Genomic DNA, 14523 nt, shown 5'->3' with positions numbered 1-14523 from the left:
TCAGAGCTTGAAGAGAGTAGGATTGTCCAGAAACTCTAGGGATCGTCAAGAAATTTAATACTGAGGGAATCGAACCCACAACGTTTGTAGAAGCAGATCATGTACGAATTACCCTTCACTCTATCTAGGTTTAGCCTACAAACCATTAAGGACAAGTTTTACAGAAATAAAATTCTTAGCCATATGGCCCTCAGTTACTCTATTCCTTATGTATAAGCATAATATTTAATAGTTGTAGAAATTGAAAATGAACTCTCATTTCATCCAATTTCAGCACACTAACTTATCAGTAAATACTAATCTAAATGTAGTTAACTGTCAGGGGTTAACAAACATATATATTTTGCGGTTCCCGTCATTATTAAGCAGTATTTCGCAGAAAATCTAATATACTTGAATCTTTTATTTCCTTTTGGACATATTTTGTAGCATATATTTGTCCTAAGCAATACGACACCATGTAAGAGATCGCAAACATATTAAAAAAAATATTTCTAAAAACCAAGTCACTAAAATTATTGCTGAAGAACAAGAATTGTACTAAATATCTAAGGCAAATCATTTCGATAAAAATCAACCCATATACGAATCCCGTATCTGTTTTCCATTTATTACTAACAAGAGAAACGTATATGGTCATTAAGGAGGTATGGACCGCTACGTGTTTGAAAAAGAGTACCGCGTAGTAAGGCAATGGGTTGTTTAAGAAAACATGAATTGGAAAAAATGGAATCAAAAATAAAGTTGGGGTGTGTCCTTCAATCTTTCCTATCAAGAGATAGCCAAGGCAACAACTGAAGACCAATAAGACGCCCCTCCTTAGATCACACCAGCGGTCATCGTCGCTTGTAAAATGGGACCTCTCCAGGTACACCCAGCATGTGAAGAAGGATATGAGGAAAAAGTATGACAGGGATTCAATGTGTCTCGACATTAAGAGGAGAGATGGCCCGAATGACAAAGAAAAATGAATAAATCTATTGATTGTTATATTTTTCCCAAAAAGTGGAAAAATAAAAGCAGTCAAAGTGAACCATGATAAATAATACCAATATACTTGAGGATAAGGCGTTATCATAAAGGCGTTAACTAAAATTGTTGACAATGCCATATAGATAACAAGTATTTGTGAAATGATAGCATCGTACTTTAGGTTGAAGTAGAATACGGTACTTTGACCATAACAGAGCCAAAAAGTTGAGGCAAAATTTATTAACCTTCTTCGAGCCTTCAATAATTCTATTGGGATGTTGAGTAAACCTATAATCAAACCACAGCCAGCATACCATCCTACCGAGTAAAGAAATGGAGTTTTGTGGAACCGTGGAAGAAGCGGTAATGCACCAATCAGAGTTATGAAAAAAACTGTCAAAAAACCTCCATTAAATGAAACATTCAATACCTCCGCTAACAAGATCGTTGTCCAAATATTGAGAAGTGTCTGTACATGTGTGTGGTCTAGGCACCAACGCCATATTATATTATATCTGATGAGAACTAATATCCAAGGTAAGAAGGACAACAGCATGAACATTATGTGTACCAATGGATCGTCCAACTCTGTGATGAAGTAAATGGTTTCGCATACAGCTACTGTTGTAATAATAGTTACTATAACGAATAACGACCTTCGTGGTATCGGATTGTAAGTTGAGATATCGAACATTGGCAAAGTCGTCAAGGCCAAAATCCATCCAATGAGGGATGTTATCATTATATAAAAAATAATTTTGTCAAATGTTTTTTGGGATCTATGAAGATGTGATTGACTTGTCTTGATCACTTGTTCACTAAACAACATAGTCTGTGCAAACCGATTTTGACTTATGAACCCAGTAATGTTTGATATGCTTTCCTTTCCATACGTGAAATCTGGTAGAAATACCAATTGGTGAAGTTGTAATGCATTGCAAGCAAAGGCTTTGGTTTCTTCTTCTTCTGACATATTAAGATATGATAAGGGAAGTCGGCCAACAGACTGTTGAGGTATTGAAACCCCTAACAGCGACGCCAGTAGTGGACATACATCCGCCAACTCGATGATCGATGAGATGTTTTCGGAAGTTCCTCGACCCCACACGCTCAGTTTCGAACTTTGATCATTCAGTATTGACCAGTGTGGAACTGATAAAAACACTGTATCTTTGTCGGAATAGAATATTTCTAAATGTTTTTGAATATTGGACGTTTCCTTGCTCAAGAAATCTCCTATTTCATAAATCATGGTATCATTGTTTGGATATTTCAAACCAACAAGGGCTGCTGATGTCAAGTAAAGAATAAATAACACTTTACTCACTAAGGCTCCTTGGATTGTATGATTACATTGTGAAGAACAAAGGACTTGATTAATGGTTTCGAAAACGAATTTATCGTTATCTATCAAAGGCTCTTCGTCTAGTTTGGATCTTGGATATGTATAAGAAAAAAATCGGTTGACTTCTTTAAACTTGTCCATGACTCCGTCCGGCCCGACAAAGAAGACAGCATCGACTGAGTTAAGGATGCTATCGAAGTTGCCGGAGTTGCCGAAGATGATGTGGTCCTTGATTCCAGACAGGACAGGGAAGAGCTCTTCCCACTGCACCAAAGTCTGCTGGTAGTCGACTCGGCCCCAGGCCCTTCCGTCCACATCGCCCTGGCCGTAACCCAACAAGATGACTCCGCGTTTGGCCCCCCGTTCTGGCCAGGCGCAATCTCTGGCTCCTTCCTCTCTGTATCTGAACATGTAATAAATTGAAAATATTATACTCAACTGCGTTATGATGCCTGGTATCAAATAATACATTTTCAACGATTGCAAAAATAGATTTTGATCCGTAAAAATAAACTGGTAAATTCAGTACTTTCAATTAACAACTATTTCAAAATTTAATAAATTCAACATATGGCGATTTTTATGAAACCATATTTATTCTGAAAACAAATATGTGGAGCAGAAATAAATGTCAGATTGTCGTCAATATCAGATTCTGGAGCTAAATTAAAGACATCGGTAATTGTACTCGCCAATACAGTAGATACAAATATGTGGATAAATAATTAATACACTACGTGGTGGTCGAGAGTGTTTAAGCAGTGCAGCTATCATATTGAACTTAGGCCTTTATTATTTAATTAAATAGATGTATAAATGAATAATTAAAGCATTTAACTCACACTGAGTAGTAAAAACACTTAAAACTTGGTATTTATGATTTTGATGGGATTGGATTTGTTTTGTTAATGAAAAGGACCAAAACCTTTCGCATTCCCAACCCTTTCTTGGGCAGCGCTTGCGACTTTCCCCATTTCGTGGTACCGCGTGTCGGGGATATTAATTGTTCATCCTTCACAGCTTGGTTGTGTTCTCCACGCTCTCAGAATTTATTAAACTTTTTCAATTCTTCGGAATGTCATCCTCTTACTATCTCTCATCGAAATCCGAAATCTTTTATCACGGGCGTAAGGTGATAATGCTACAGATTACATGAAGATCAGTAGTTGGACAGAGTTTTCGAGGAATTCTTAAGACATAAGTACATACATAGTAGGTCCAATTTGAATACATTCTGCCATTGAGGTTGTATCCCCTCTTATAAAAAAAAATATGTTTTAAATTAATTAATATTAAAACAAAATTTATTAGGTTTCAATAAGTCACGAGTCTTGTTTCTGAATTATGGCACATAGGAGGTTCGGCAGCTCATAAGTTTGTGCAGAGTATTTTAAATAAAGAAAGATTTTTTTTTCCATTTACAACATTAATTTATTATTTTTGTTAAAATAATAGATGTTTAAACCTCTTATAATAAATCTCATCTTACCGAAAAAAAATTAAAATAAATTATTTTATGTACAATAATTTTAAAATGTCAAAAAACTAAGCAAACAAATTCAGATTTATTACGCAATATTATGTATCATATATGTTAGAAAATTTTAAGTTATATGAGTTCGAAACTTCTATATTTGTTCATTTGGTTTAACGTCCTAAATATAATTAACCAACGGAAGAGATGACATATCAATTAAATTGGCAGCGTGAGGCCCGCCGTATATTGTTGTAGCACAATATAGTATATGTGGTACAGTATATGTGGTATACAGTATATGCGGTAGAATTTGTTGTATTGTATTGAATATTGAATTACTGCATTTGTTTGTCTATATTTTACATCATTTATTCGTTTCCTATAAAACCTAGGCATATAAAATATTAAATTTATTGCATAGATACAGAATTAACTTCAATTAAATTTCTATACAATGTTTTGCCACCCGCTTCTCAAACTCTCAACAGGAAATATATCATTATCTTATGTTATATCATTATATGATAATCTTAAAAGTTATTCAATTATTGGATCTATATTTGTATAGTATTATATACAAATATCAGTACTATTGTATAGTATTCTATAGTATATAAGAAGATGGTCAGGGTTGTGGTAAAAAAAAAAAAAAAAAAAAAAAAATGGTTTATAACTATTTTAATGTCCAACGTTTCTAAACTGAGAATATTACAACAATAAGATACAATAAGGTAATTTAAGCTAGGATAAATATTCTGTAAAAATAAAGTGATAAGAAATTACATATAAATAAAAGGAAGGAAGACATAAAATAGTATCAATATAAAATAAACTTCAATAAACAATGATAAGAATAAAAAATAAGTAACAATGGCAAGAATAAATAAAATATTCAGTTAAAAAAGAACAGAAGATGTACATAAAACAATACGGGAAAAAGAAAAAAAAAAAAAAAAAAGAAGAAGAAAGGAAAAATTAAATATAAATTAAATTATGACGTAGAAAGTAGACATTAAATAAACGTCTTGAAAGAATAAATATAAATAAAAATAATAATAAAAATATAATGATATCATTATAAATGAGCAAAGAACAAATCAGGACCACCTACCTGTTCAAAGCGAAAGGTTGAACAGAAGGCGACAATGAAGCGTAAGCGTGGAGGAGTGGGGAGGAGCTGGCCAGCCGTTTAACTGATATATTTTTGACCGCAACCCTGACCATCTTTTATATCTTATATTTAAATTTTTACAGACAACTATATATACATGTATATTCTATAGTATATTGAATACTATACCATTACATAGTATATTGTATACTATACCATTATATAGTATATTGAATACTATACCATTATATAGTATATTGTATATTATACTATTGTGTAGTACTTTAGTTTCTTACTATAAAGTGTATAGTACTTTAGTTTCTAACTATAAATTGTTACACAAATTGATCGTTTCCGTAAACCAGCGGACATCTTCCATGACAGATACCTCCCGCCTGAGCAACTTCCTAAACGAAAAGAACAAGTTACAGTGACTATTTACTGACAGTGACGCTAGTGTAATATCACGAGCCGTGGTGTTGTGCAACTTGGAAAGCTGTTCGATTCCTTGAATATCTGAACCTAGCTGACCCTCTCCGTAATCATCAGATCTTGTAAAGTCTATCAAGGAATCTAACTAAACATAGTTAAGTTAACAACACTAAAGGAATAGCATATCATATCTGTTAAATTCACAAAGAAGTTAGTTTATGATGACCCTAAGTGAAAATACATTGATTTTAATTTATACCAACACAGCCTTCGTTTATTTAATATTGTAATCAAATGAAGTTACAACTCCAAGAATAATTCTTCAGTTGTTGCAAAATTATTTATTGATAAGTAGTATTACAATCTGGCACAAACTTGGGCAATGAGTAATACTGCTAATTGAACAAATTCATACCAAAAAAAAAAAAGTAAATAAGTACGATTCATCTTCAGTAATTTCTGCCATAGTAAACAATTTCCATCACCGCACAATAGCTTAACTGTTTGTCTAATCTTTTCTGCTTTAATTTCCAGTTAGTTCATAATGGATAAATTAACATATCTCCATATAATTTAATCTTCATATAAATTTACTCTATGGCACACGTCATAAAGGCAGGGGTGCCTTACAGAAGGCAATACGGCGTGTTGAGAATTCGGATTTGCAATGCGACCATCCAGTAGGTTTTTAAATTTTGTAAAATAATTCTCTTCTGAAATGAAGAAATAATTTATACTCGGCACGTTTGATTCAGGTAGTATCAAAATAACAACCCTGATAATAAAAATTTGAAATGAATTAGAATGGACTCAAGAGAATTGACAAATTATTTTAATTGTGTTCTCAATTATTTTTCTCAAATAGTTCTGTTGTTTAAGCCATGAAATATATCATTCAAAGACAGGTGCAGATAACTTGTGGAAGTCGGAGACAGTTCGAAATCAGCGTTCAAAAGTTTTGTCATTATTTGTTAGTTCTGTTTAGAGTTCTCTTAGCTCCAAAAAGATTTCTAACAATCATCACTAATAACCAAGGTGACAGGAAAAATTTATTTTTGTTAAAATTCCTTAAACAATATAACTGTTTATTATAATTAGAGACCGGATAATTATGAACTTTCACCTTTTGTTCCCTGGCTCATTTCCACCAAACATCAACAGAAATTCCAATCATGAAAAAAACATTCAAATAACACTAATTTTAGATTGCACGTTTTTGGGTCTATCCGCAAGGTTTTTCTGCACACAGTTGCACTATGGAAGATTTTCTTAAGTTTTGTGCAACAAAACTGGAATCAAACATCATGAATTTGCGAAAAGTCTTCATGTTATTGTAGTTTCAGCACAACCAAAAACATGAAGATTAGTCTAAATTTAAAAAAGATTCATTTAGTGATACTAAAGTAGGGGATTTTTTTCAGGTTTTAATTGTGAGTTTCGGGTAGGTTATAAGGACATCACTATATATTTTATATCATATATATAAGATAAGGTTTTCATTTCATGTCAGTGTTTTTTTGTTGAATAATGTAAATTGTTTATGCAAAAATGAATGGTTTAACCTTTAACCACGAATGGTATCGATCACAAGTTATTTTTTTAGGCACTAAGAATAATATCACAGTATGTATTTTTTGAAACAATCCATCCATACCAACTGATTTTCTCATATATTATTTTGCTTAACTGAATTGATGGCATACTCAGACGATGACATAACGTTACTTCTGACAAGGAGGCCCATCCAGGGCATCCCTAAGACTCGCTGGTCAGCCAGTCCCTTTGTCCCAGGTTACGAAACGCTCTTGCGACATGAGTGCCTAAGAGATAGCCATCTTCCCTGCCAACCTCAAGGATGTTCTGGTTAGGTTCTTAGGCGTTCTGTACGTCGGCTGACCCACATGCTCTAGAACAGGGAAGATCTGTGTGCACTCCAAGGAGACTGAAAATGGCACAAGGTCCACCTCGTAACACTTCGAGATTGCAGTTCTTGTTCAACATCATACACATTATCAAGTATATGCATATCACAGCCAAGTGCACAAGTATATGCGCATTTAAAAAATCATCAAGTCTGATATAGTTATAAATGAATATGAAAGATTTTTGATGTGTAAGTGTTTTTTTAATGTCATTAAAAGATTAATCATGGTTTAATTTTAATATAATAACAAATAAGTACATTCTGGAGATTGTGGTGAAACAATCATTAACGTACTATGAAGATGAAAATATTTAAATTTAAATATTTGAACTAAAAACTATACTTATAATTTTTATATATGTAAATAATTGACCGCATTAATTCAAATTATGAAGAAAATGGTCTGGGGATTTTGGTGAATCCCTATGGTGAATGGTCTGATTAAAAGGAAAAATTAAATATAAATTAAATTATATAGTAAGTAACTGACCATATATAAGAATAGAAAATATAGTTATGACAATACAGTAAATACAATTATTATATAGTTGTACTATTTTATTAACTCTTTTCATTAATTTGTATATTACTATGTTTTTACTTATATTTATATAATTTTAACCTTACATTAATTTACCTTTTATATTTCATCCTATTATGTCAAAATATTTTTAGTTTTTTTTTTGTATGTTTTTAGCCCTGATGAAGCCCTACAAAGTGGGCCGAAAGGTCGGCACATAAACAGTTGTAAACAATTTTTATTTTCTTGTGACCGCACAACTGAGCATCTTCTTCATAATTTATAATTATTATTTATATATTCTTATGTATTATATTCTACCCCAATATTGGACAGTAAGTAATAGTGATTATTAAGCACTTTTATACCAAAATTAAAAAGAAAAATTGTAGATTAAAATAAAATACAAATAATAATATATCTATACAGATATAAACAGAAATATACATAATAAAAGAAATATAGTCAAAATATCTACATACAGAAATAAAAAGAAAATTGAAGTAAGTAAACTTTCGAACTAATTTAACTATAAAATTAAAACACTAATACATCTATGCTAATTTGTATAATATTTACACTCTCGACCTGACGATCCACGAGCCCGATGTATCTCTTACACCTGAGGGTTAGAGTAAGTTTTAAATAAAGGGCACTTTAAAATCCTAGAGCCGCCCACTCACCACGTCACTGGTACTTGAAAGTGAAGTACGTTACTTAAGGTTTTTATGTTATATTACATATAATTTTATCAATATAAAACTAAGACTTTTTACTTAATATATTACAACATGTGAAATTAATTCTTCTTTCGAATAACCGTTATTTTGGTGTTCTTTTCCCCTTTTTCAAAATTTATTTTGATAATATCCAAAACAATAATTTGTCATAGTATTATTTGTAGCATTTTTAAATAAAATATTTTGATTTAAAAACTATGTTTTTTAACATTTCATGAAAACCTTTTCTTCAATCTCCTTGTTAATTATATCCTTATAATTAATTATATTTTATCATATTTAGGATCCATCTCATTTCTACAAGGAAACTAATTATGTTTGAACCATTTTCATATGTTTTATCAGAACGTTCTTCAAAACATTATCTGAAAAAAAAATTGTTTTCTCTTATTTTTTTAAAGTGAATTTCACTCAAATTAAAATAATTATACAATTTCAGAATTTCTTTATTTTTAAACATTCAAATAAGTAAGATTTAAACGTAAAAAAACCTATATGCATTGTGTAAAGTATCTATCATAAGAAGTAGCAGTTTTAATACGAATAAATAACAAGATGTATAATTTATTTTCTCTTGAATTCAAAGTTCTTTCAAATAAGAAAACAAAAGATAATTGTAAAAACACGTTTTTATTTTCAATGTTCGTAAGACTTCCTGCCCCACATTATCCTTTATTAAAACCCCACTTATTCCTGAAGAACAGATCTGATACCTGGAACTACATCTAGACAAACGACTGATTTGGAATCCTGATCAAAACTGAAAAGACAGGAATCCGCTCGCCGATTTCGAATACCACAAAACTAACTAGAAAAACGGACGAAAATTACAAAAGACACATTTATACGACTGTAATAAGGCCTATCTGGACGGAGTTAACTTTGGTGCTCCTTTAAACCATCGAATTCTTTTCCTATCCAATCCTTACAAACCGAAATCCTTCGTAAAATCCTTAATGCTCCTTACTTTGCCACAAATCAAGACATCCATCAGGACCTCAATGTTCCATATCTTACCGATTTGGCCCGAACCGGATATCAATCTTACCATATTAAACTTCCCAACCACTCAAACCCACTTGTTTTAAACCTGGCTTCTCCTTCAGTACTAGATAATCCTCCTTGGCGTCTGAAGAGATGAGGCCTCGAGATTCTCCACATGTCTGTATCATGCCATTATATGGCCAACATCAAATTTACTTATATATATTTAAGATTTAATTAGAAATAAGTGAATTTTAAAAAAATATATTCATAAGTTATAATTGTTACAATTTAAAATTGTTTAATTAATTCGTCATTATAATCAATATAAATCCAAAACTCCTTATTTTTCCAGTATCACAAACTTATTTTCATTGTACATATTTTAAAAATAAATCTCTAGAATTTCCTTCTTTGCCCTAACTACGCTATGCAACTCTTTAAAAAGTCTAGTCGATCATATTTTCTAAATCTCAGCAGTCTGAGTAAAAAAGTATTTCCTCAAATGAAAACAATCTGGCGCAACGACATTATTAAAATGCCCAGCTCACGATTTGATAAAGCTGAAGAACCAACTAAGGTAAATAATGCTCAAGGGAAGAGTAACAGTTACGCAAGTGTTGCAGCATCTGTAATGAGCTCGAAACGTGAGTGGCCCATCTTATTATATTGCGTAGGTACTCAACGCTGGAAAATGGAATCACTCTGTGGGATATTTCATAAAAAAAGTGTGGATTTCTGAAAGGAGTAGGACTTAATAGTATTTCAGAAAATAATAAGTTATATTCACCTTATTAAATTATACTTAAAACGTTTTAATTATTAATTAAATAAAATGAATCACTGAATAAATAAAATCATTGTGAGAATTTCAAAAAAATAAGTCCAAATTAAATATAAACATTTAGCAATATTTTAATTTTTCTTTTTGTCTTCATTTCTTCAAATTTATAACTGTTCGTGAGCTAAAAATACAAGCAAATGTGATGTTGACAAGTAAGATTTGTGAAGAAACTATCTATTGTAGCACTCTAACAACATTTCTACATTAGAAGTCCCCGAGGCCATCTTCTTTTCAGGCACCTCGAAAAAGGAAAGATGGCGGTGAATAAACTAGTGAGTTTGGGTGGTAAGGGAATTTATTATGGATTGTTATTTGTTTTGGGCTAAATCGGGTTCATGGAACATTAATGTATTTATGGATGATTTTATTCTCTTCAGTTATAAAACTAATTTTTGAGAAGGATGATCATCAAGCAGTAATGTTAATTCAAGATGGTGTCAGAATGCGGAACTTACGAAAGTTAGATTTTAGTGAGTGGCTTATCTGCAAATAACTATTGTTCTCACCTCACTCCGATATCTAAATTGTCTGATGCTTGATTTCATCGGCCGAATTCCGCTTCATCATTGTTAGAATGGCTTGAGGAAGAGATTCTTCTTCATTTGGTCTACGCTTTCTAAATTATACTTTCTATGCGTCGAAATTAAAAAAACAAAAAAAGTCATTTTGAAGGATCAAAAATGAAGTTACTAACGGGACATCCTTTCTGGAATCGTAAAATTAAGTAGTCTCACAATCAGTGAGAGATTAATACATAATAAAATTAAATGGTTAATTAAAAAAAAAATAGTTTTACCACTTACAAACTTACAACCATCAGGTATTTAAAACTATCTATATTTTAAAATCAATTTTATTGCTGATGTCTTGAGAATTTAAGAATGAAAATTGGGATTCGTTTCTTCCTCGTGAAATCCTCTTTCTTTTGATACCTCATTCGTCACGGTATAATGTAATATAAATATAATAACCTAGGGTATGAACCGACTGAGTATAACCTAGTATAAATACTACTGAATTATATAGGATGTGCCAGTATACAGGCACCACCTCCCTCAACTCAGCAATTATTGAAATTATTATTCGATTTTCGCTAGGTCATAACAGTAGCATAAAGTCTATCATTTGAGGGTATCGTTGATTTTCTAACCTTCTTTAGCGCACTTAACTCAGAGATTGTTTATTACTTGTACATATTATTATTTATTTTTTTACGGATTCTGAAAGTAAATTGGAATTTTTTTAAGCTATAACTGAGCAGCGAGGGGGTACCAAGCTGATTGAAGGTAAGAATTCCGAATTCTTCATCTATGGCCTTCATAAAACGTGAATCATGGCGATATGCTATATGTTGAAAAAACCTCGTTCTAGTTTATTAAAACTGAGTATTTGATTTTCCTGTAGTGGCCATGCTACGATCTGTTGGTCACCAATCGAGCTACAGGTTGGCCGTTAAAACTGATATGACGCTACCACCTTCTAAGACGTGAATCAAGATCATCACACAAACAATGTATATATTATTTCTTGCAAATATTTTGATTTTACAAATTCATAATAATCATTTTACACATTGTAATATTTCTAAATCCATTATTTGAATCAATAAATATTACAATAGCATCTTTTGATCCGCTAAAAGTTAACGACTTACACTTAGCATGTTCCGATGGGGTTTAATAACTCAGAGAGTTGACTAAGCACAAATTGATAGACCTCAGAATTTCTTCTTCAGGGAATTAACCTTTTTAGTAGGCAGTGAATAACAACATGGTGTTTTAGTAAATTCTATTGCTATTTTTGGACATGTAAGTTGGACTTTTATTTCACTCTGCCTCCTATTATCCTCTTATATCTCGTTATCTTTTCGAGAGGGCCAACAGTTAACTTCTATAGGATTTGCTATCCCCTTCACGACCGATAGGTTGGTTCCCTAAGGAGTGAGCAAGCATTGTAATGTCTAACGGTGTAATTCTTGTCCTACCACCAATTTCATTAAACATGCTTACACCTAAGGATTATTTTCCATTGATTTCTTTTAAGTATATAAGTCACTTATTTACTTCTCTTACTTTCGAATCATAAACCATAACAGTAAATGTAACAAAATGACTATAGTTAAACAAAGGATAAAGTAAGAATTGAATAAAGGATAAAAATGCTATAAGCGATCAGTATAAACAAGAAATCATATTGGTATTTTACTAGTAATTTAATTTTTTCATTAAGCTAAATTGTAATTTATTTTATTTTTTAATTTAATTTATTTAGTTAGTTGTAATTAAAGAACAATTATACCTGCTTCTAAAATTAAAATCAAGAAGTATTGGAGTTTTAAGTACTCATTTATACCATATATACAAACTAAAATAAAAATTCACCTATTAACAATACTTACATTGAACCATGAGAACTCTAAATCAAGCTTAGCCGCCCTCATGTGAAAGGCAAAGAGGTTCTAAGATACCTGCGTTTTTCTCCAGGCCACATCACTGATATTTAAAAAGTAATTTCGTCAGTAGTTGACTTATACTGATGACTGTTTTCTATCTAATGGCAGTTGTTTGAACCAGACGGTGAGGTGGCAAAGATCGAAGTTTCTGCTTCTCATTTTTCCGTGCAACACAACGCCTGCAAAAGAACAAAATCCAATGACTCACCTATCACTCAGGAGTCCTTTAGCCTAAGATACGATTGTTTTCAGGCCGGAAATTGGGCACCAACCACCGTCGAAAATCCTCTTTTTTGCCAGCACGTCCTAGCTCTCAGGAAGGGATTCACTACGGTCCATGACTCACTCAATGGGTTACGGTCAGGCGGCTATGAGTCAGGTCGTTTTACCTCACTTACTCATCTTATCAGGAGGTACTCGAGTTCGGTTTCGAACCGCTGGCCTCGGAATTCGGTTAACTGCCTCTGTGAGTCAGCGGATTAGGGCTTTCTATTGTGGCCGCATGCCTTCGCCCTAAGTCACCATCTCAGGTACGATATGCTTCTTGGTTTTTTGTAAGTTTTACAAATTCAATAATGTGAACTATCTGCGCGATGTAACAGTTTAATAGCGATTGCTTAAAATGTTGAGGACATCATCTTATTTCAATGGGGTAGATAGTAACTTCATTCCAATTTTAATGGACAGGCATCTGTTTTGAAGAGCCTACTTAAGGATTCACTAACGGACCTTAACAGTCGAAGTTACACAGGGCAAGTCCGGGTCATTCACTAGTTCGATTCGGACTGTGAGTGTTAAATTCGCAGTAATTTGGCAGTTGGTGGTTAGATTTTGATATTTTTGGTGTATCTTGACTTCAAATTTTAGACTTCTGATAATATTACGAACCTATGGACTTAAGGAGTCATGGAAATGAATTAGGATGTTGACGCGTGAGCAACACATTTTACCATTTTATTATGTAGTTCTGATCAAAATCTATAGCTATTGCATTCACGTAAGGTACAGGAATAATTTCAGTGGTAATTAGTATTGCTCTAATTTGACCAAATATTCTTGCTACGGTAGTATTTTATTAGATCACTTTTGAAAATAACACGAAAGAAAGTGAAAACACTGAGTATCGAATCCAATGAAAGGATTTATCAAAAACAAAATATCTTCATCTGAATTAGTTTTAATCCATGATTTTCCCGCTTGAAAGACTATAAGATAACCCACTTGATTCTTATCTAGTAAATCAGAAGCTGGAATGCAAAGTTATACACTTCGAATTTCGGAGTGATCCACATAACCTGTCGATCAAAGTATGAGAAACGCTTTTACCATTAATTAATGGTTCCAATATTAATATTTGTGGTGCCAGCAATGGTTTGAATAGAACACAAATCATCAAGACTTACTGTATTCAAGTTGAAAAATGTTTATTTTCAAATTTATTCATTCCACATTAAGAATCATTAAATTGTAATGAATTGGTTAAATTTCAAAACCCTTAAATAGAAACTTCATGAACCCTAATAAAACATTTATTATGGGATATTTTGCCTTAAATACATATTTTTCGATTCAAAATCCTGATTTAATTTATGAACAAAAATTCAACTCTCTTAGGCGAATTTTTGTTCATAAATTAAATCAGGATTTTGAATCGAAAAATATGTATTTAAGGCAAAATATCCCATAATAAATGTTTTATTTTAGAAATAAAAACGGTTCAAA

At 32.0% G+C, this 14523-nt stretch overlaps 1 protein-coding gene across 1 annotated transcript; it reads right to left on the bottom strand.

Moving 5' to 3' along the window:
• Positions 1–320: 320 nt before the first annotated feature.
• Positions 321–2865, bottom strand: LOC106687006 (uncharacterized). Its single transcript, XM_014430645.2, has one exon. It carries the CDS (start codon positions 2786–2788, stop codon positions 362–364), a length of 2427 nt encoding a protein of 808 aa, XP_014286131.1. The 5' UTR covers positions 2789–2865; the 3' UTR covers positions 321–361.
• Between the last annotated feature and the right edge of the window lie 11658 nt (positions 2866–14523).

The sequence above is a fragment of the Halyomorpha halys genome, unplaced genomic scaffold (genome assembly GCF_000696795.3).
Source record: "Halyomorpha halys isolate HHAL.00 unplaced genomic scaffold, Hhal_1.1 Scaffold37.1, whole genome shotgun sequence".
Classification (NCBI taxonomy): Eukaryota; Metazoa; Arthropoda; class Insecta; order Hemiptera; family Pentatomidae; genus Halyomorpha; species Halyomorpha halys.
This window is presented reverse-complemented; position numbering and strand designations above follow the sequence as displayed.

Coding starts and splice junctions, on each gene's coding strand:
- LOC106687006 (XM_014430645.2), bottom strand. CDS start 2,788: ATGTATTATTTGATACCAGGCATCATAACGCAGTTGAGTATAATATTT.